The sequence below is a fragment of the Thermobia domestica genome, chromosome 14 (genome assembly GCF_964235325.1).
Source record: "Thermobia domestica chromosome 14, izTheDome1.hap1.1, whole genome shotgun sequence".
NCBI lineage: Eukaryota > Metazoa > Arthropoda > Insecta > Zygentoma > Lepismatidae > Thermobia > Thermobia domestica.
In genome coordinates this window covers 137,582,249-137,605,740 of record NC_137467.1, presented here as the reverse complement: position 1 = coordinate 137,605,740, position 23,492 = coordinate 137,582,249, and the positions used below count along the sequence as shown (strand labels likewise).

Here is a 23,492-nt window from a genome sequence, read left to right as displayed (position 1 = left end):
GAAAAATTATTTTTGGTGTTGTAATAAATCAGCGTAGCCAATCCCATAGTTACTTATGATTTAATACATTTCTTTCTGTTATGGAAATTTTTGTGAAAAATCCTGAAGAATAGTGTGATTTTTTTTGGTACTTAATCAGTTGTAATTATAAATTGATTTTGGTGTTACTTACCTTGACAATGTACTGTAATTCTAGTTTTTATCTGGTAAGCCTTGATCCAGATTTAATTCCGGTTCCCTAGTCCCGATGAAGTAAGATTCGTACGTGGAGTTTTCAATTTACAAAGAAGTTTTATGGAGCAACTGTATCTTTTAATTATGTGCTTAGAGGTTGACAATGAAGATCCTGGTCCTTGGAGTCTAATATGTTCTTTAACTTGTGGGTACATTCCTTTTTGTCATCCCGATGTAAGATTTTTCACAATGGCACGTCACTAAATACATACCAGAGGAACTAAGATTTGTCCGTAATAACTTTTGTGTTTTATACATTAAAACAATATCCGTTTGCCGTTTTCCGCAACCTAACTATGTGAAAGTTTAGGCCATAAAGGGAAGGAAATTCACTGCAGAGTATTGTCGCGATCTTTGATTATATTTTCGTTGCGTTGTTTATGGTTCCGTAACGACTGTGGTATTCACTTTTCTCATGTAGCTTCGGAATAACCGTAAGGTAAGTCTAAGTTGCAAACTGATTTTAATTGTTGTTCCAGGTTTTTTTCTAAAGAAACTACCGGTAATCTCTGTGCTTTAGGAAAAAAGTTTGTTACAAATTCGTTTTTATGTTAAATGAATGAGCTGACTTTTTGTGAATATAGAAATTTTAAGCGCTTGGTTTCCTAAAAATACATGTTTGAAATTTATTGTTTTTCTTAAAAATAGTGATCTCCAGAAACTTAATTTTATTATTCTTTTCGAATTCCGTGGTGAATTTTATCTTGTGTATATTCCCAATTTCCTCTAATACAGTGTTCCGTAACTCTTTTCTACTTGCTGCACAGTATAGATTATCCACGATTCAACACGGCACACCAAATCGTTATTCTGCCCAAAAATGTATTATAACGACACTATTATTGTAAATACGTATTGTAGCCAACCCATTATTTTCATTGTTATTCTATTATAATATTGTTATTAAAGAGAAATTTATTAATAATTTACGAACATAAATTAAAATTTATACTGGCAAATAAGTGCAATGGATTGAAAATTCATATATATGAACTTAGTCTGTAAAAAAATATGTTGTTCTGTTACTATTAAAGTAAATAATTGTACACATACAGGGTGGCCCAAAAATAGGTATACACCCCTGCATTCATCAAGTTTATGGGTTTATTTGCTTCGCCTCTTCGGAGCTTAAGATGTAAATAAAAACACGTTAAGAACAAATAATAAAGAAACTAAGTCTACCTTATGGCTAACAATAAGAAATTATGTAAAATGCAATACGGTACTGTATACCTACTTTTGGGCCACCCTATATTTTGAATGCGATAGTTTTGCCTGTTTAACTGCACAGAGGTGGCTGATCCGTATAGGATATGTTAGAATGAAAATCTCATCAAGGGGCTTGATATTCAGCCAGCAACCAATAGCTCAGTTCGCACAAATGTATAATTGGAAATGAACTAACTCGGCGACTAACAGAGAGAAAAAAATCTTGAAATTTCACCTGTAGCTTCTGAACCCATAACTATTTTCATCGTCTCTTTACAAGCAGGCATTAACAATCTTTCAGCTATTATGTGTGATTCCCTGGTCTATACCAGTGGTTCTCAAACTTTCCGATAACGCGGACCCCCTGTTCATTCGGCAAGTGATCTGTGGACTCCCTGCTCATTGACAAGTGATCTGCGGACCCCCCTGTTCATTCGGAAAGTGATCTGCGGACCCCCTTGCAATTCTATCTAAAATTCACATGGTATTTTTTTTTTTTTTTAAATATACTAATTAGAATTCCACTGACAAGAAAAAGATCAAGAAAAATAATGCAATAAGTAATTTATTCTAAAGATAATTGTTTCCTAATGAACGAAATTTCAATGCAGTAACTTTAAATGAAAAATTAAAAATGCAGTAACTTTCAAGGGTCACTAATGTGAGGAATGAAATTCTTTGTGTTTTTACATAATTGCATTGAAATCTGGAATAAGTTTTTTCATCATCAATCTTAGGTCCGATTCCACATTGAAACGATTTCACTTCAAGATTTTAATACTGCAAAGACCAGAAAAGGTCTGCTCACATAAGTAAGGTAGGGAAAGGTATCAAATGTTGCAATATCTTTTTAGATAACTCTTCATACTGTCAACGCAAACGCAACCAAAAGCTACGAAGTTCATTTTCTTTGAAAACCTTTTTCCATGAAGTATCGCAGGATAGTAGGGAGATTCATACCTTGTATGTCACGGATTTCTACATTAGTAAATGATTTTCAATTCAACCATTACCAGGTTGTGGGACAGGGAAATATTCTCGAAAACTTGCAGCTAATGCTTTGAAGTGTCCTACAAGTGTTTTGTGCATTTCAGCAGAGAGCTTTTCACCTGAAGAGTCAATAAAATCCTTGAGCACTGGAAATGATGAATAGTTATTGTTTTGTACTCGCACTACTCACAGGTGCAGTTACTTAATCTTAAAAAATAGTTCTTACATAACAGCTGTGAGTTTCATTTTATTACAAGACATTTCAATTTTTAGGCGTCGCGGACCCCCTGGCTAGATCCCGCGGACCCTCCTTTGAGAACCACTGGTCTATATGATAAGTTCGACTATCCTTCTATCATCTTCCGAAACACGTACTGCAGCAGTCATGAATATTCTTTGTTTACTCATATTGTTCGAACTACCGACGAAATTACTGCATAGAGCATAAAAGACGGCAGAGAATAAAATCTGTAGAGGCATATAACACACAGTAACTGGGATAAAATAATAATAATAACTCAAAAATCAATTTCTTATAATAGGTAAACGTCGCGCCACACCTTTCACCTTCCCAGGGCACACCAGTCGTGTTTCGTAGTAATTTATGACTATACTGGCAAATAAAGGAGAAAGACTGTCCGTCGCCAAACCATCGATTTGTTTAAAATATTTATCTTCAAATTAGAAATAGTTCATTTGTAAACAAAGTTCTAGTATTTTTGTAATTTCATAGAGATTTCCAAATTATTAGATTTGTTTCCATGCAATCAATTTTGGGTACAAATGATACCTAGACTTAATGGTATCGAACCAAACATATTCACTATCTCAATTGATGCTAATTATAAATTATTTGTATTTACTAACAAATGTCTGTTTTAAATTCTTAACTGATATTTGTGGTAAGTTTAAATTTTGTCGCATTATTGGTAATGTAACTAATCTAACCAACCATTTGGTTGTTTTGTATGTTCGATTATTGTGTAAAAATAGATACAAATCCTTGACCCGAGATGATTTGGAATACTAATAACCTAACTGAAGAATCATAGCTAATTCTTGACTTGTTAGTTCTGTGTAGATGCACCTAGCCTACCTATTTTATACAGTTTACCAAAATTGCGTAAAGTTAATATACCGTTGAGATCCATAATATCAGATAAACATCATCCATTATATTATCAAACTATATTACACCAAAATCAATTGATAATTAAAACTGGTAAGTGCAAAAACATTTTCACATTATTCTTCAGGATTTTTCATAAAAATTTCCATAAGAGAAAGAAATGTATTAATCATACAGATTAGCAACTCTGACTTATTAGAAAAAATAGATCGAGTACAAAAATTGTTTTATATTAGCCTACAGCATTGTTTTTAGAATTTTTTCTTAAGTGCAATAATGTATGGAGCATAGGAATTGTTTACTCTGATTTCCTATGGAAGTTTGATGAGCGTATACGTTGGAGCAAAAAACAGTTATTTTTATTGGTTAGCTTACAAATACTGTTTTCGAAGTGAAATGTTAAAGTTCTAAAGACTTCTTTGCAGTAACTCTGAGTGTTGCTTTAGTGGAATATATGGGTGAAATAACAAACAAGTATCAACTAGATTCTTATTCAAAAGTGACTTCTTCCCTGTAGAAGATATCAATACTACAAGAAGTATTGAAATAATAGGGTTAAAGATGCAAATAATACGCACACTCATGTCCAAAATTATTGTCGCATGTCTATAAATATGTTGTAAGAAATTAATTTGACAACGAATTCGCCCGGTATTTATGATGTTAGTGTGTGTATAATCGGCAAAGACATGTATGTGGCAAATTTCATGTCAAAAGAGCAGTAAATAAGAACAATAAAACAAAAAAAAATTTTTATCCATTGAACAACATTTTGTTTTACTCATTCTAATTTTCGTATTTATAATTCTTTTCCTATGAAATTTACCACAAATATACATTTCCCGATTATACACATAGTATCAATATTAAAAGTACCCTGCAAAATCGTTATTAAATTATATTCTTACAAGAAGACAGTTATAGATGCGACAACAATTTTGGACATGAGTGTACATGTAATTTATTTACTTACTTTACTATACATACTTGTGTACAAAATGAAAACTTTAACGTATTACAATGAATATATTAACTTTTGGTATGTAAAATGCCATGTTTATGGTAAAGTTAATTTTGACATATTTTCCTGTCATTTCTGGTCTTTTATTTTGCTATAAGTGTCGGTCTTTAATTATGAGTTCATGGCACACAACTTAAATGCCCTTGATTTTCTGGTTTTCATATCAATTGATCAATTCTTCGTACTTAAACGTTTAAAGAACTATGTTTACAGGAGGCAATTACGGAAGCACGCTAAACCTTAACGTTCCTTTTCCAGTGCTGAATCATGCCCGGGGCCGGGGAACCGACACCTTCCTCCCATTTCTTAAGTCACAAAAATAATGTAAGTTATTTATATTTTTTTGAAATTTTACAGTAAACTCATGATATACGTATCATAATCTGGGTACTGGCTACCCGCCCCCATTTTACCTTCTAGATCCGCCACTGCCCTTTTCAGCACCCAGGAGGCTGTATGAGACATGATCATACAGTTTAAGATGGAATCTGAACTACCGTTATGCGTTCAAATGTTAATGCTCCATCAGAATCGAACCCGAGACCACACGCACCTAAGACACACACGCTAGCAACTAGACTAGCGGTAGGGAGGGGGAGCTCCATATGGTTCCGATTCCACGTTAAGCTTTAGATCCACGTCTCATGTGAACTCAGTGCTAAAAGGGCCGTTGAACCAACCAACCCTACCAACGAAGAAAGAATATAGCGGTAACATTATATGGAATACATGTATAGCTGGAAGAAGGAGATCTCAGAGCGAGAATGGAGAGTGAATTACAAGAAAACAGAGAAAACATGATCATACATACTATATATGATATATATATAATACATTATAAGTGCTTTCGCTACTACTTCATCAAATAAGGAATTTGAAGAAAAAATTCAAAGTGGGTAATGTCATCTTGGAATGAGCATCGTTTTGGTAGTGTAGCTACGATTAAGGTAGAGAGATAAAACTAATAGGACAGTCGAATCGGTAACAGTGCTAGAGAGTAAATAAATATTAAATGAAGAATAAAATATAAATTAATGAAGAAATTAACAAAAAGTGAAAAGAAGATACTGAAAGATAGTAAGAAATTTTGAATAAAATATAATAATAATAATAATGAAATAATGGGAGATAATGTAGATTGAAAATTATATGAAATTATCTGAAAATTTCTATCCTTGTTTTTATTTCACATTGCCACTTCATGTCATATATTATTATTAAGCCAACGCAACAACACTACAACTAAGCTATAATATAAATCATTAAATTATTATCATGAGCGTTTTAAACTCGGAAATGTCTTTGTTTATTTAATTTTTAAATTTATTTTGATTTGGTCCTTTGCCTCTCCCTGAAAAGATAAAACTGCAGGCGCTCATGTATTGTAGATATATGAGCAAGGTATATTCTTGCTGGAAACTACCTAGGTATACGTGAAACTGCAGTATCTTGTGAACTTACTCTTTGCCATTGAATCCCTCCTGTTTTCATCCAAAAAAAAAAAAAAAATCGTAATTTACCGATGTGATTGTCCTGAAGAACCACCATTGGATTTGGATATTCGCTTTATAACATAATTGTGCCATCTCTTGATACTTTGTGCCAAAGTAGGTATTTTAAAAAATGTAAAATTATCTGTGAATCTACAATAGTTTACATAACTATTATTACTATTGCTGTATCTCGGTTTAAACCGGTTTCAGCTTAATAATCTGACGGCTGTCTCTGGCAGATGTAGATTATTTGAATTCTTCCCCTCCAAAGAACTTCCTGATCATATGACAGGTGTCTAGTATTACTGATGTTTGTAGATTTGTTAGGAGATGTGCGTTTATCTGCTCAAGTTATGTCACAGTACGTTTAGGAACAATTGCAGAAGCTGAGATAATGTTTGGTCTTACTGTAACTATCTGACATTTCCATAGCTTCTTCATTTCGCCTGCCAGATCTTTATATTTGCTTATTTTATAAGAGGCTATAACTTTCGTAGTAGTAAAATACACAAGAGTGCTTTTTATTTGTCATAAACATATACAACAGCACTACATCCTGTGGTAATTTGAGATTTTTATCACTAGCCCCATCAGAGTTATTTGAACCCAAACTTCGGGTTTTTCGACAAAACCGTGATTTTAACACAACCATAAAAACATAAGGGTAAGTATACGACAATCAATATTTTTTTTTGGGGGGGGGGGGGGGTAAAACTATTGACATATTTCTTCATATCACAAACAAAATCAAACTATGTATACCGCTCCTTCCTACTTACAAAACATTAGAAAAAGTAAAATTTCACCAATATTGATGTTTACTTTTACTAATAAGTTCCTCATAGAAAGGAGAAACATAGGTAAATACCTATAGGACTAATTTTACTTCAATCCATTGCCAATCAAATGATTTTTGTTTTATCCTTCTAGACCAAGTACTGTTTTCGTAATGAACGTTTTTGTTAATCCTTATAATCGCGAAAGTAGACGCGCGCTATGAAACAAATATGGCCGCCACTGGCAAACCGCTTCAGATAGACATATTGTAAACACCGTTTTAAAGTCTTAAAACATGAAGCAAACAGTGCAGGTTTCATAATTTTCAAAAATGGTCGAGCAACCACCTCTGGATCACTTCAAATGGATTGACCCGTATGCAATAAAATAATAATAATAATAATAATAATAATAATAATAATAATAATAATAATAATAATTATTATTATTATTATTATTATTATTATTATTATTATTATTATTATTATTATTATTATTATTATTATTATTATTATTATTATTATTACATATTTTATAACTTTCCTTGGAAAGAATTACAAGAAAAGTAAAAGTTTGTTTTAAAAAAAAAAATTGTTACCTGACATAGTTGAAGTAGTTGCTACCGATTCTCTACAATCTTCGTTTGCATACCAAATATTCTCCATTGTTACGTCCTCACCCTGATTCCTGAAATACTGCAGAAGCAGCTTTTCCAGTTTTAGACCTATAAATAATAGTATGATTGTAAAATAAATTAAAACGAAAAGTATTCTTAGAACCTGAAAAGGCAGTCAAATGTTCTAAATATCTACAATAATGGGAGCTGGATGTAGGGTGGATTCCTAGAAGACGGTGAACGAGCAGTATCCTATGAATGAAGGTGATTTTTGCATTACATTTTCCATGTCATCTCAAGGACGAAAAAGCGAGACATTTTGGAAAGAAAATTTGTTATTTCTCCGGACCAGAGAAGCCTGGGGCTGTAGCTACGAATTTCCAGAGGCGGTGTATTAAAAAGTAGATTGAAGTATGTTATACAAAATTAGGTGTCGTAAATTTAAGGAAAGTTTACATTGAAACTTTTTTTTTTTTTTTCCGTTTCTAGACTGCATACGAGAATAGCAAAACATGATACGTACATTCATGCCGGCAAGCGAATTTCAACCTTATGAATCAAGTTAGTACGAGGATGACAAAACGTGATACGTCACTTTTTTATTTTTTTATTTTCTGGTTTTCGCTCCTCTAGTTGGTTATACTTAGCTCTATATGGCGGAAAAAAAGTTTATATTGGCGTAATTAGAAATTTCCTATTTAGCAGTTATTATGTATACATTTCGTTTTCATCAGTGAACTCAAAAGTATTTAATTCGTAAGGCTGAAATTTGCTTGCCTGTGTACATGTACAGTCAGCGACAGAAGTTCCTTCCGTTTGATCAAATTAGTTTCGTAAATTACTTCAGAATGGAAGGACAATATGAGTACAGTTTTCAGTAAATTAAAAAGAATTTAATTTTCTGTACGTTTCAGCCTTGAAACTTGGTGAAACAGTGTACGTTGCACAGTTATTCCTTAAAATAAATTTTACAAAATGGAAAGACTTTTGTCGCTGACTGTACATATCATGTTTTACCATCTTCGTATGGATTTAGTATCATTCCATTACACGCGTGTGGTGAATTTACTGCCTTCCTCCATACATATTCTTGAATACTATTAGTGTGCAATGATAAAATGTCCAGAGATGATACACATATCAATTAATACTTGGGTAGATCTTACTGAGGTTGAATAAAATGACATGTGTAAGAGTAAATATTCATACGTAGTTTTAAAAAAAAGTGTCTAAGAAAAAATATTATTGACATCTAAGTGCTGAAACACTTAGTCGGGTATTCCACATTACCCGACTTATATATATATTATACGAAATTTTTTGGTAAAATAATAAAAGCAATCTATAGCAATTGGAAAAGGTAGACGACAATAAGTATCAATAAAATTACGCAATATTCATGATGACCACTATATTTGAGGAGACGTTAATGAGGAACATTACTATATGAGTGGTTTGAGGTAGTGCTGCAATGTGCTCCATATGCTTGGTAAGTAATTAGAGAAGTATGAAGTTATCTCTATTCGTTTTTCTTTTTCATTTTTGCTAAGAACTTTCTCAAAATTTGTCGTTGGAGTATCGCAAATCCTTGTTCAGGGTATCCACACGATTTGGCAAAAAAAAAAAAAAAAAAAACTTTCCATGACCAAAGTTCCAGATTTCCCTGACCATTGAATAATTTAAAAATAAGAAAAATAGAAAGAAACCCCAGTCTCCACCTTTTCTATAGCTGGCCTTGTGCTCTCTCCACTTCTGTGTCTTTCTTTTTACATTTTTCTTTAATCCAAAAGAATGTAAATTTACAAACACATGCATTAGGTCGATATTACACTTACTATTTCACAAATTCAATAACTGAACAATAGACCTAAATCAATTTTTCCCTAACCAATTCGCCAGTTCCCTGACTTTCCCTGATACATTTTCTACTTCACTGACTTTCCAGAATGTGGATAACCTGTTGTTATTCTCGTTTACATTTTCTTTCTTTCTTTCTTTCGTGCACTCAATTAATTCTTACTTTGACACGTTCTCAATGCTTCCTTTCCATCTTCCTAGAACTTTATTTTGTTCCCAAAAAGCTTTCGCATTTTTAGTTTTTATGTTGTCATGGTTGATTTCCCTTACTTCATTTCTATTTCCGTTAAATTTAATTCCCTATACATTATTAAAATTATTTTACCCTTTCTACATAATCTTTGTTATCATGTATGCTATCTATTTCTCTGTTGTGCCGGTTTCTCTTGGTCCGTGCTTCAATGTTCACTACAGTCTTCTACTCTTCTTCGTTGCATCTTTATTTCTATATTTTCTTTCTCTTACTTTTATTAACATTTCTTCTATAATTCAAGCTTGCTGTCTCTATTCTCTTAACGATATCACATCATTACCCAATTTCACAGTTTGAAATGCTCTTATCACCAGCTAATTCCATTGTCCGTCTCTCATAATTGAATATCTCTTCTCGACAGTTGCAAATACATCTTATTTCGTTTTCTTATCTTTAAACCTAACAGTAACTAACGTTTTACCTTCTAGTTTCTTGCCAGCTACATTTTTCAACGCTCTAAGATTCTGATCTTAGAAGATGTGGGTTTGAGAAAGAATCTTTGCATCCTTTAAAGTTTTTCAAAAAGTATCGTGTATCATTATAAGAACACTTGGTATGTTTGTTCATAAAATGGAGATTCAGATCTAGAGTTTTTCTTGTGTTGATTGAAGTACGTGTTTCCTATCTTCACTTGCCACATCTGCCAAGTGAACGTTACGTTTGGGTGAATCGAGTTGCTGTCTGAGACACATGTGATAGAGTAGTGCGCTCAATATGTAAGGGAAATTTTAGGTGCAAAACTTTTAGGAGATACAGCCTCTAGAAGGTGTGACGACAGTAAATGTTTCTATGCGGACGTCATGTGGGAAAGCATTTCAAATGATAAGAAAGTCCTCCTGGTACTTGATTTGTGGTCTGCGAACAAAGACAACAGTCTTTCGTCAATATGTGTATCACAAGGCTTTGAATTGATCAAATGGCTGATACCTGATGAATGTACTGGCATAATTCAGGCTCTGGATGTTCATTTGTTCCGTCCATACAAAGCCTTTGTTTGTTTCATCACTGATACAACAATAACAGGTGGTGACATGAATATTTGGCATCGTGACAGATTCATACAACTCAGTCGTTCTCAATTCACCAATTCAGTGATCCTGGTTTTCGCAACATGATTCCATTCGCTTTCCGTAATGCTAGATATTTGAATGAGGAGCCTAGAAGTTGGATCGCTCCTTGTAAATACTGCTTCGACAGAATTGTGAACGACCAATGTTTCAAGTGCGACTTGATTGCGTTTGTCAGTTGTGCTCACTGTGAGCAGTGAGCAAAGTATTTGTGCGAAGTATGCACTCTTGTGAACTGCATATTGATTGTAGTAATTGGTAACTCTTCTATACAGTAACAAAATCACTTCGGATTTGCAAAACAAACAACTTTCTCTTGTGTTTCATCACTTAAATATGCTGGAAACACGAACATAATCTAGTTTAGAAGAAATAATAAGACATCTCTCTTATGTTTTGAACTATGTATTACGACTAAAAGATGTAGCTGCATGTGATCTTCTAGTGGTTGTATCTCCTAAACCCTTTGAGCTTTGCACCTAAAACTTCCCTGACATATTGAGCACATTTAGTACTACTCTGTTACATGTGTCTCGGGCAGCAACTGGATTCACCCAAACGTAACATTTACTTGTGAGAAGCTTTCGTGCACCATAAGCTTCAGCTAACCTTTTTGTCTTCACGTACGATTTTTCTGTTTTGATACTGTCCATTAGCTATAGCCTCCTTCACCCCCTGCCTGTCTTTCCTGCCATTACACCCTCTAGCATGTTCCTCATGATACAGCGTTGATATCACCCACTAAGCATTCTTTTTCTCTCTGCCTATTTTGTTTCAATTTGCGCCCACTAGAAATAAGAAAATTCTTAGTTTCAACGTGTAGGAGATTAAATAGATCAAAGTTGAAAGTGCTTATATAGGATAATTAAATAGATAGGTGGAATAAATGAATATTATATTCCTTGTTTAGTAAGACCTGCTATACACTATGAGATAAATCCTATCTTAGGATTTATCTTACGAAAAACATTACGACATATCTCGTAGGAATCTCTTTTGTGACTTTGATTTTTCCTGTTTCACATCCTTAGAAGAGGTGCCAAGTCTCACAACGCATACTCGACCAGCAATGTTTTCCAGTGTCTTCTGCCTTGCATGTCTGTTTTGACAAAGCGTTGACTTTGTATTATATAAAAATGTATGCTCCTCGTATGCGCTAAGTGCGCAAATAGCATCTTTGCTGGCAGAGAGAAAACAAATTTGTTTTCACTTTCTTTCACCTGATGTCGCTTAAATCGAAATCTTACGAATTTTCTTTTCAAAATAGAGGATGCTCTAAACGAGAGAAATCTCATAGGATCATTCAGAACATAGGAAATGACATGCGATCTGATGCCATACACGTTGAGATTTTGACTCTCGGAAAAATCGTAAGGGCTTTCCTAGGATCTATCCTATAGTATATGGCAGGCCTAATATGTCACACAGTCACGTGCAAGCCAATATCTTTTAAAGATAGTAACGATAAAACACTGATATAATGTGATAGAAAGAAGACAGAAAATGGAATAACGTTGTTAAGTGAGGGAGACGACACCATTCTTTTATCCTTACTATTTTAGAACATCAAATTGTATATAGCAACATTTGTTACCTAACAACAGATATAAGATTTCTTCATTCTTTGTTTTTATATAAGATTTTTTTTTTTTTTTTTTAGCTTGATTCACTTAATTTTCTACCCAAGATATTTGGGGGAGCACATCCCTCCTGTCTCCCTGCCAGAGAAGATGTCCATGTTCTTACCTAGCAGTCATATTGTTTTGGAACCAAACATGTGATTGCTAGAACTCACTTTATTGACATTAAAAAGAGACGAAGGGAAGCTGCCTATGATTTGATTTATTCAAAAGTAATGCAATCGTTCATATAGATAGATATGAAAAATGAAATACTAGATTAAAAGAAAAAAAGTGTGTTTGTAGAAACTACACCTTACGTGTTCCTTCCAAGGTATTATTGAACTTGATAGCTGGCCATACAGCATCAATCATATTTTGCCCACTAAACGTATCCCACGAGTCACACTCTCGATGTGCCTTCTTGGGTTCTGGATAAGTGTCCGCCCCAAACTTAGAAGATACGGGATGTAAAGATTTCTCCTGCTTTTTACTGGGAAGATCCTTTGCCTGTTTCATGTTGAAAAGACTTTCATCATGGCTTTTTAGGTACGAGACACTTGTAGACACTTGTTCAACCATTTTACTTGAAACATCTTTTGCACTTGAGATAGATTGTTTCGAGAAACGATTGTAAATGCTCTTCATAAAAGATAAGTTTTTGACCACCTTAGATTCAAACTGCTTCTTGCCTCTAGTCATTCGTAGTTCCTTTTCATCTGTCGTCGTTGTCGTAGTATTGCCTGCAGTTGATGTACTTGGATAATTTTCGTCGTCAGGATTTCCATCAGACAGTTCATATGACTCAGCACCCTGATCACTGCACTGGAATAGGAACACAAGAGAGTCTTCCAGTTCACTGGATTGGACAGCTGAAGAACTAACTTCTGTAAAATAATAATAATAAAAAAGCACACCTATTAAGTCACAGAAAATCATGGCGTAAATATAGTTAATTAATATAATCACATAACAATTACCTATGAGTTTGCAGATGCTAGGGTTGCCAACAATCCGATATTTTACCGGACAGTTCGGTTTTTGACCTTGCCCGGTGTCCGGTACGACCTCAAAACCGGACGTTAAATGTCCGATGATTTTTCCTTTTACTAGTCCTATTCTACGATTCAGATTATTTTGGAGTGACGAAAGGGATCGTTTGTCGATGAATATGGTTAAAGCATAGCTTGTAATTCGCTTTGGTATCTACTATCCGCATCTCAGGAGATTGCAAGTCTACGGAATTCGATCTTCGCGACCCTTCCAGCTGAGTTTCTCCACCCACTCCCGGCTGTGAAGATTTTTTTCAGGGTGGCCAGTCTTATATATACAAACACACGACTAACTCTATTTCTTGAAATGGAAGGGTCTTGGAGAAAACGAAGCAAAGGAAGGGCAGATAGTGTTAGGTGTGTGCATTGTCCATTCTCAACATGGCACTTGACACAATCTGTTTCACATTTATCCCATGGCTACTGGTTCACATTTGTAAAGAATACTCTCATTTCACGATAATTTAGAACTCGTTTTAAGTCCTCCCAGTGAACTTTTTAAAGTGTGTATCCATTCGTGCTTCAAGATAAAGGATTATCTTCTCACTTATTGACAATTCATCCATAGAAAGTATCCTACAATATAGAAAAAACTAAGAATACTAACTGCAACTTTTTCGTTTCATTTGACCGAGATCCCGCCTCTATGTTGGATACCAAATGCCCAAACTCTTCCTGTTTTCCTTTTTCATAGCAGACAAATATTGGGACCGACACTTAGAAAAGCTTGAACCACTTTCTTCCTTATTTTATGTCATAAAATGTAAGCAGGTATTTAGACTTGAGATAAAAGTATACGTGCAAGATGCCAACAAAGAAAACAATGTGAAGTTTAGTCTAGTGACATTTTGATGTCCAACAATCGCAAGTTTTCTCACCTTTCTACATATGAACTTATACATAAAAATTAATAATAATGTCCTCAGCTAAATCTATTATCCATAAAAGCATTATGACGCAATTGAAATAGATAAATGCAAAACATTTTCTAAGACACCCGCCCCCCAAAAAAGTAGGTATTGATCCCGGTCGTGTGGTAAGAAAGTTCTTTAGAAAACTCTATTTATTGCACTTATTAGACATAGCTGTCCATCAGATCGTTGCACGGGTTTTGCTCTATCGTAAGTTCCTCTTAGTTATTTTACACTTATCCAAGGGGGTCTAGGAGGGCCGGACCCCTAAAATGTTCACGGTAGGTTTGCAAATGAACTATAATATATAGATGAACTATAGTATGGTTGGATCGGGCCTCCGTAATTTCTACCGCCCCCCCTACATTTTTTGTCTGGCTACCGACCTGGCCTTTCCCTTTAGTTATGATTTAGTCTAGAGTTGAAGAACTCTTTGGTTTTATGTGAGCCGCAAACTGAAACAACATAACCTAAAAAGATGAACTCGAAAAAGTTTTCTAATTACTTTTCGTTAATCATCAACAAAGCACCACTCCATAATCGAAAAAAGTAGTGTAGATTATATTTAAGATAAAGAGGCATATATTTAAGATATGATGGCTGAAATTAAAGAAAGATTTTTTTTTATTGCTGCGTGTGGGGTGGTTATAATGTATGTAATTGCTTGCATTGTATTCCATTCTTAATCCTTCTTTGTTCATCCTTTAAAAAGTGAGCATTTTTAAAGAGTACTCTTAATTTGTAATTTATTTCTTATATCCGAATGTTAGTAAATATATAGTTTGTACGTTAAAGGGCATATATTTAGAGTATGAACAGAAATATCATTTGATTGTTACCTTTCTGTTTCTGCTCGAGTTTTTTAATTTCCGTTCTTCACTAATCTTTAGAATGTCTCATTCCGTTTAATACTAAATTCTACTGCTTGTTTGTATGCCTGATAAGCATTTCTATTAATATGTATATAATTTTAAGGTTAGTCTAAAGGGATGAAATAGTGTCGTCAGAAAGAAGTACAATTTTACGTTCGCAGGGGGCATAGCTTTCAGTTTTTACGAAATTTACAAAAATAGATGGCAGTGTTGTCGAACCCAATTTGGAAGATTGAGTTAGAAGTTTACCTCCCCTTCTTTATTTTTTTTTCCTCGCGCAGGATGGGGCAGAGGGTGTGGGATGTCGTTTGTCTGCGACCTTCGTAGGAATTTTCTTTTTCGATACTTCCATCCCTCTAAGTAACCTGACACCACTGACCACTGTCTAGTAATCTGCAGCTTGTACGGAAGAGGAGTTTGAAGCTAATCGTTCCATTTCTGGTAAAGAACGCTGAATAGCGAAAATGCCGATTGCTGAGAACACTTTTTTTTTCGGTATTTGCAGTATATTGCTTGTCTTTTTTCACGTGATACTGGACTTGCAATGAAATACATTTGCTCAGCACAGATTTAATAAAAGATTTCAGAAATGACAACTCAAATTGAACACAAGAACCCCCAGTGGCGTATACACAACGTTATAAAGAGGAGTTCAGGCACACAAGTTCATATCGTATACCATTGATCTGTACAATGTATTAACGGGTAAAGTACAAAAATTTGAATTCTTTATCCAGCATAGGAATTTTGAAATGCGTTACTCCTTTAAACCTTCATGTACTATCGGTGTGGAGTCATAACGCTATTTAGCGATGAAAACAATATAAATTTTCCGGAAATTTTTCATCACTGATTCCACATTTCAATGCAATTATGGAAAAAAACACAAATAATTTCATTTCTCACATTAGTGATCCCACAGATTTGAGAACGTTGTTTATCAAGTGAATTCCCTTTTTAAAAAAACGATTTTTAGTATTGAAACTTACTGTATTTTCAATTGAAATTTCCTTCACTAGGAAACAATCATGTATCTTTGGAATAAATTACTTATTGCATAAATTTTCTGAATCTTTTTCTTGTCAGTAATAATTCTAATTAGTATATTTTTAATAGCATGTGAAATTTCAAATTAGCATTACAAGGGGGTCCGCAGATCACTTCCCGAATGAACAGGGGGTCCGCGTTATCGGAAAGTTTAAGATTCTGGGCTAGTGCATAGATCAACATGAAAGATCGATCCTCACAGTGTATTCCATTACCCAACATAATCTCACGTCCAGGAAATATAAGGGAAACGAGACCCGTACTTTTTACTTTTTTTTTCGGATGAAGAAAACAAGTATAGTGAGATTTCTTGCTAAGTTTATTGTTATATATAAAAACTATACTCTTACATGTTAGAGAGTATATTTTTATATATGAACTCCCTTCCTATGCATTATGAGATGCAGAAAAAGATGAAAGGTGTAAATTCGATTTTTTTGTTTGTTTATTAAGAAAGCATGTAACGTAAATACATGCATGAAGCAACAGCGGTGGACGTCAGTGTTGTTTTTATGGAGAAAGGAGCTGTTACACTGTATCCATTTTTTTTCAAAGTAGTAATTTAGATACTATATGTCTACGCTATGTAAACACAAAATAGTCTATAAGCTATTGCTTATATGCTTAAGCGTCTTCGGCGCAGGAGACTCGAATTTGATTCCCGGTGGGAGCTCATATGGTTTGGATTCCACTTAAGCCCTAGATGAACGCCCCCTTAAAAAAAACTATGAGAAACCTCTTCCAAAATATGTACCTACATCAACCACTGCGAGTAACTTTTGACTCAAGCATCGGTATACATCATACGATTCACCTAGTTGCGTAAAAGGGAGTAATTTTTCATTTTATTCGCAATTTTGAATATATGTATGCACAGAATGATAATACTGTTGCACGACTGTGTAAAAATAAATGCATCAAAAACAATAATGTTATATCGGTATTTTCATATGTGTATGGACCCTCTCCCTTTTTAAATTTCGATTCAAAACCAAAATCAATCCTTTGTTATTGACAGCTTTGAAAAAAATAGTTCGTTTCGAAACAATTCAATATATATTTACAAAATTAATTTGGCCAACTTCACACTGATCCCTCTTTTAGACTTCCCAACTATGCTGTGCATAAGGGACGCTGTCGGTCTCTTGACAAGTATCAGAGCAAAAACAGCAAGAGATATCGTGATGCGAATTTTTGCAATCCATTCAGAATACTAAGGATAGTTGCCATCTCCTCCGTTAACTCTCTATTCAAACCGGAAGTGGTTAAAATGAGACACTTCCCTTTTCAACGTTTATCGCCATAGAACGAAAGCGGTAACATACCGGTATATAGAAAAGCGGTATTTTGCAAACTATTTATCGTTTTAAGAGTAAGTTCCACTTGCTTCGTTAATTCTCTTTTAGTACTGGGAGTGATTCAAATTAGCTATTTCCGGTTTAAGTTTCAACTTTTTCACCATAGAACGAAAATGGTAACAGATAGGAAGAAACAGTTTTTACAAACAATTCAGCATCTCAAGACAACATAATATGACTATCCACAACACTACCAAAACAAGAAGTGGTTCAAATTTACTATTATTTCCGGTTTCATTGTTTATGACCATTAACTTATGTCGGTAATAGATAGCCAAAAGCCTTTTTTTTTTTTTTTTTTTTTTTTTGTAAACGATTGAGCGTCTCAAGATGACATGTTATGACTATCCACAATCTCTACCGAAACCGAAATTGACTAAAATATACTATTACTTCCGGTTTCAGTACTGATTTCCGTAAAGCGAAAACTGTAAATGCTATCAAGATGTGGTTTTTAGCAATTGATTCAGTGTCCCAAAAATAGGTTTGATTTTCTTCCTTAGGCCTCTATTCAATCCGAAAGTGGTTGAAATAAACAATTTTTAGTTTCAACCTTTATCGACATAGAATAAAAACGATAAGTAACAGCGACTAATGGCTTTTTGATATGAATTCAGCGTCCGAGTAACAGGTTCTATCTTTGATCTTATTACTCTATTGCAACAAGTACTCACAGATGCACTACTTCATGTTTCAGTACCCAATTCACATAGTTTGGAAGTCTTAGTTCCACACTGTGAAACGATATTCACTTATTTTCAAAATTTCGATTCAAGGCCCAAGCATATATATATATATATATATATATATATATATATATATATATATAATGTGTGTGTGTCTGTATAAAGTATCTATATACATATGTATTATGTAAAAATTTATTTTTATATTTTTCAAACAAACGATGGCTTTAGATTTTGAATTCGCCGAGTCGAGACGGCATTTTCTTCATATGAGTAGAGACAGACTTAAATTTCGACTTGTCTTGTGCGCGTTCCTAGTTTTGAATCAAATTTTGAAAATTGAGGATAGGGTGAAGTATGAGCTTTATTTTTTAAATATTTCCAAATGATTGATTTTGGCTTTGAATCGAAATTTATTAGGGGACAATTTCACACATGTGCATCTGACGTATTTCTAATTGTTTTGAGTGCTCTAACATATTTTAATGTGTTATAAAATTTGCTAGGGATGCGCACGAGACAAGATTTCTGGCTGTTTCGTCTCGAAAATGTGCTGTAAAAGTGATGTCTCGACTCGAAAAATGTATATTTGTCAATTGGAAGAGCCGTGTCTCGACTCGAATTTTGTCAGGAAAATCCTGTCTCGACTCGTCTCGTGCGCATCCCTAAAATTTGCACTGCCTATTGATTTTTGCCAGTCATCAACCGTTGCCAAACTACTTCTGTTAACTACCGAAAGTTAGTTTCGACAATGCTGTATAACAGCGTTTCCCAACCTTTTTCAACTTGCGGCACACTACGGGTCTAACTTGAATTCTCACGGCACACTCATAGGTATTATTATTATTATTATTATTATTATTATTATTATTATTATTATTATTATTATTATTATTATTATTATTATTATTATTATTATTTGTAAATAGAAAATACCGTCGTATTTGTTTTCTTTGATTACTGACCTCCTTCTCACAAAGAATAAAGCTCAATCACTGGTTTTCCTCCATCGTAAATCATTATACTTACTTTTCATTCAAATTAAAAAATAGAAAACAATTCCAATGAAATATAGAACTCAGTCTTTTAAAAAATACGCTTTCTTTTTCGAAGAATGTATCCAACCTGTCACAAGGATGATCACTAAATTACGAACGAACAAACAAATCTCTTGTACTTTTAAAACAGAATTGCGGTAATTTGTATGAGTGTTTGCTTTGTCGAAAGGATATAATGGGATTTTAAAATTTCAAGTTACGAAATAATCTGAAACAATAAAGAAACAATAATGGTCATAACAGTGATAATTAATACTTTTTTCAACATTAAAAATGAACAGATAAGTAACAGAGTGTGAAACTTATAATTTATTAACATGGTTAATATACGTCAGAATTTTAAATATTAATAAAATTCTGTTTTCGAAATACAATCTATGTAGTAATAATGTATCTATAATAATATAGTACAATTACAGTATTTTTTCATTGTAGAGGTTCATAGTAATGTGAAATTTAAATACACATATTTCCTGTCTTGCAATTAGGTTCCTATATAATTAATAATTTTGTTTTCATTTCCTCGCGGCACACCAGCGGCCCATTCGCGGCACACTAGTGTGCCGCGGCACACCGGTTGGGAAACGCTGCTGTATAATATGGCTAGTTTCTACAATGCTGTTGTATAATCGTTATTCCAAAATGATGAATCAACTTACTTGAAGCAGCATATGATATGAAGAAGTGTCATAATTTTAGTAAGGTCGGGAACATATAATGCACTCTAATTTTTCAGAATTGAAATGGTAACAAAATGTTCGGCTTATATTACGGCCAATACGAGCCGTAATATCATAATGCGAGCTTGAGTTGTATATGATGAAAAAAGCAAAGATCAGGTAGAGAACGTCACTTGTTTTCTATATTTAATAACAAAGGTAATTATTGACAGCACACAAATTTGATTATCGCGGGTTCAGAAACCACAATAATTCTGTGGTAGAAATTCTACTTTGAAGACCAAGCCAAATAACGAGTTTGATACTAGACAGTGTATTTAAACATCGTTTGTTTGGAGAATGCGAGAACGAGTCTATATGAGACGCGTGGCTACATGCTTATCTGCATCCTAACTAGTGCTGTGCGATATTTCGCTATATTGATCCATCCATAAGATATTTTCGAATATCTAAACATCAATACCGAAATATTTACGAATCGATGTTTTCGGTATTTCATATTTTCAATATTCAATGTTTTCTTTTTCTTTTCTTTCTTTTTTTTTTTTTTGATACTTCAATATCTTTCCTTATTTCTGTTTTTCGTTTTTCTTATAACATGTTTGATGTTGCCATATAGATAGTCTACCACTGATGGAATAGGTCACGAATTTCGTGTAACATGACTCGGAAGAGACACTGCAATCAGACCCAGAAAAACCCATGACTGAGAAACCACGACCAATCATCCAGAGTGACCCGATGATTCGATAGAACCCAGAGATGGAAAGTCATATACATGAGAAGTGTGTGTGAGGCTGCTAATGCAGTTCTAACAAACCTGATTCTCTCCTCTTTCATCGCCTTTCCACTAAATATAATTTTATTTTACGCTTGCTTGCTTCCTTGTGTCAAGTGTTACACTGAAAGATAACTACAACGCTTATAAGAGTACCAACATTCAAAATCACAAAGAAAAGATAAATCACATGTTTGTCTTATGAGAGATCGTTAATGTTTAATCGATCTGTAAAGCTTCTTGTTTAGAACATAAAAAATACCGCTGAGGTTAATCAGTTTTTGTTAATTCTTTTTTGTATAGGCTATAATCAAAAACCACATGCTTGAATACGAATAAACATGAAATTATATTTGAAATATTCAAAACATGGAATATTGATTAAGAAATGTCACATCAAGTATCGGGTGCCTAGCTCAAGCAGTGAACATCATTAATGAAGTATAAATAAAATTTTTGCAGTAATTCTACAGAGCTATTTCGGTTGCTTCTCAGTCACCAGGTGTATCTGAGTTTCCGGATATGATTTGGTGTCCGGGTTCGTTCAGTCACCGAATCAGACCGAGTCTGAGAAGCGAACCCGGACCCGAATGACTCGGACAAAAGTCGAGACCCAAGTGGCCCATGTCCGATTCCATCACTGTTATATGCATAATCGAATAGTCCGATTTCTCAGTACTGCTTTAATTCAACAACACTTTTGGTTGCTTTCTGGATAATTTTTACTTTCCAGTAACGATAAGAGAAGAAAACATGGTGACTGTAATGGAAGTGAATGATCATGATAGAATTGGCGGAATGAGAATGTTTTTGGAAATGAAAAAGCCCCGAGAAAACTGCGGCTACAGTGTTTCCCCCCACAAATTTGCGTTGGCGGGATCAAACCAGGGATGCCTGAAACTAGAGGTGAGCGCTCTACCAGTGACCCATCGTATCGTCCTCCAAGCGACAAAGATTGATTGAAATTGGAAGTGATTACTTATCTTATTAAAATTTTATGATCTCAGTCTCTAAGCGTCTATATAGTTGGGAAAGTGAACAGATTCTTATACGAACAATACTCGAACAAAAAAAGGGCTTGGAAATTCAAAAGTGGAGAAGAGTAAAACATTTATTTTAGTTTGTCTTTTGATAATAATTGCACAAATTTGACATGTGTCCTCAAAGGAGCACATACAGCGCACAAAGGGACTACGATAAAAAGAGACGATTAAAAAAAAAGTTGATGAGGCTAAGTACACTTCGAGAAATAAATGCATTTCATTCATTGTCAATTGCGAGTAATCTTGGGAAGATTAATAAATTAACTGATGATGCTTTTGAATACAAATAATCGTGCTTGAGGAAATTTCAGAAATATAATTAATAACTTTTTTTAATTAAAGATAACAAGCAAGTGTAAACAATCCTTGGTTTAGTTTTATTTATTTATTTAGTTAAATATTTTTACATAATTTCATAAGATCAGTATAGCGGTGTAAAGACAAAATAACTCGAATGTTTTTTGCTATCAGAGGTGAGCGGTTTATCCAATCTAATCCAGTTCATTTACATGAGTTTTATGGATGCAGTAATAAGACATTGAAACAATATTGTTTCCCCTCAACAACACGCGGTGAGTTGTCATAGCATATAGCTGCATTTGCTCGCTTGAAAACCGTATTGATTGTATTTATCAAATTTGAAACCAAAATTTTCTAATCGCAGTTTCAGTTACATAATTATTCTAAATTGTTCATAAATGTTCCTGAGAAACCTTTGAGTGATTGGTATTTGTTTCCACATATAATGTGTAACAGAAAGGTGCGTGTGAATGTATAGTTATATTGTGTGTGTTTGGTGTTTAGAGAGAAACTCACAAGCCGGTCGTGTCCAGTGTCTTCAGAAGGATGTTGTCCCTCCCCTCAAGGACAGTGAAACGAATTGGAGGGAGAAACGAAATTGGACACTTGGAAAGAAAACATATGTGAAAGAACGCGGGGGAAAACTGTGGGTTCGGTTAAACTGAACATGTCCATTATTATAATACCCAGAATAACCAAAACATTTTGCATAAATTAAGTTGGTTCACAACAATGGTTGGTTTACAAACTTACAACAATGGAAAGAATAAATTGTAGTAAAATTTTTCATATAAAAATTCATAGATCACTTGGTCCTGTACTAAATGACAGAATTTCAGAGACCTAGAACAAGCGATGACGCGAGAGGTATCTAATTCCTTTACAACAATTAAAAGCTTACAACAATGGAAAGAACAAAATATCGAAAAATTATTACGTTATGAATCATACACTACATTATGGTATACCAAATGCCGAAATTTCAGAATCTTAGAATAAATGATAACGGGAAAAGCATTGGATTCCTTCAACAATCAAAAGCTTACAACAATGGAAAGAACAAAATGCTGTAAAATTTTCGCCTTGAGTTTCATATATTACTTCATTTTGTACTCAGTGACAGAATTTCATCGTCCTTGTGCGAACGATAACGGGAAAGGGATAAGATTTCTCCACAACAATTAAAAGGTTACAACAATGGGAACGAAAATAAATAATACAATTTTCGCCTTCATATTCATACATTACTACATTCTTTGCTAAATGCTAGAATTTCAAAGTCTTAGAACAAGCAGTAACGCGAGAAGCATTGGATTACTCTCCAACAATTAAAAGCTTACAACAATGGAAAGAACAAAATTACGAAAAAATTTCAACTTGTGATTCATACACTAGATCAGGCTATACTAAATGCCAGAATTTCAGTGTCCTAGAACAAATGA

At 33.9% G+C, this 23,492-nt stretch overlaps 1 protein-coding gene across 1 annotated transcript in view; it reads right to left on the bottom strand.

Annotated features, from left to right (window-relative positions):
• LOC145670345 (uncharacterized) overlaps positions 1–23,492 on the bottom strand; it is a 99,607-nt gene that overhangs the window by 5,399 nt on the left and 70,716 nt on the right. Inside the window, exons 3-4 of the mRNA XM_081738900.1 lie at positions 12,586–13,152; positions 7,452–7,577 (exon numbers count right to left, since the gene is read on the bottom strand). Of these exons, the coding sequence (XP_081595026.1) occupies positions 7,452–7,577; positions 12,586–13,152 (693 nt within the window). The remainder of the gene's footprint in view (positions 1–7,451; positions 7,578–12,585; positions 13,153–23,492) is intronic.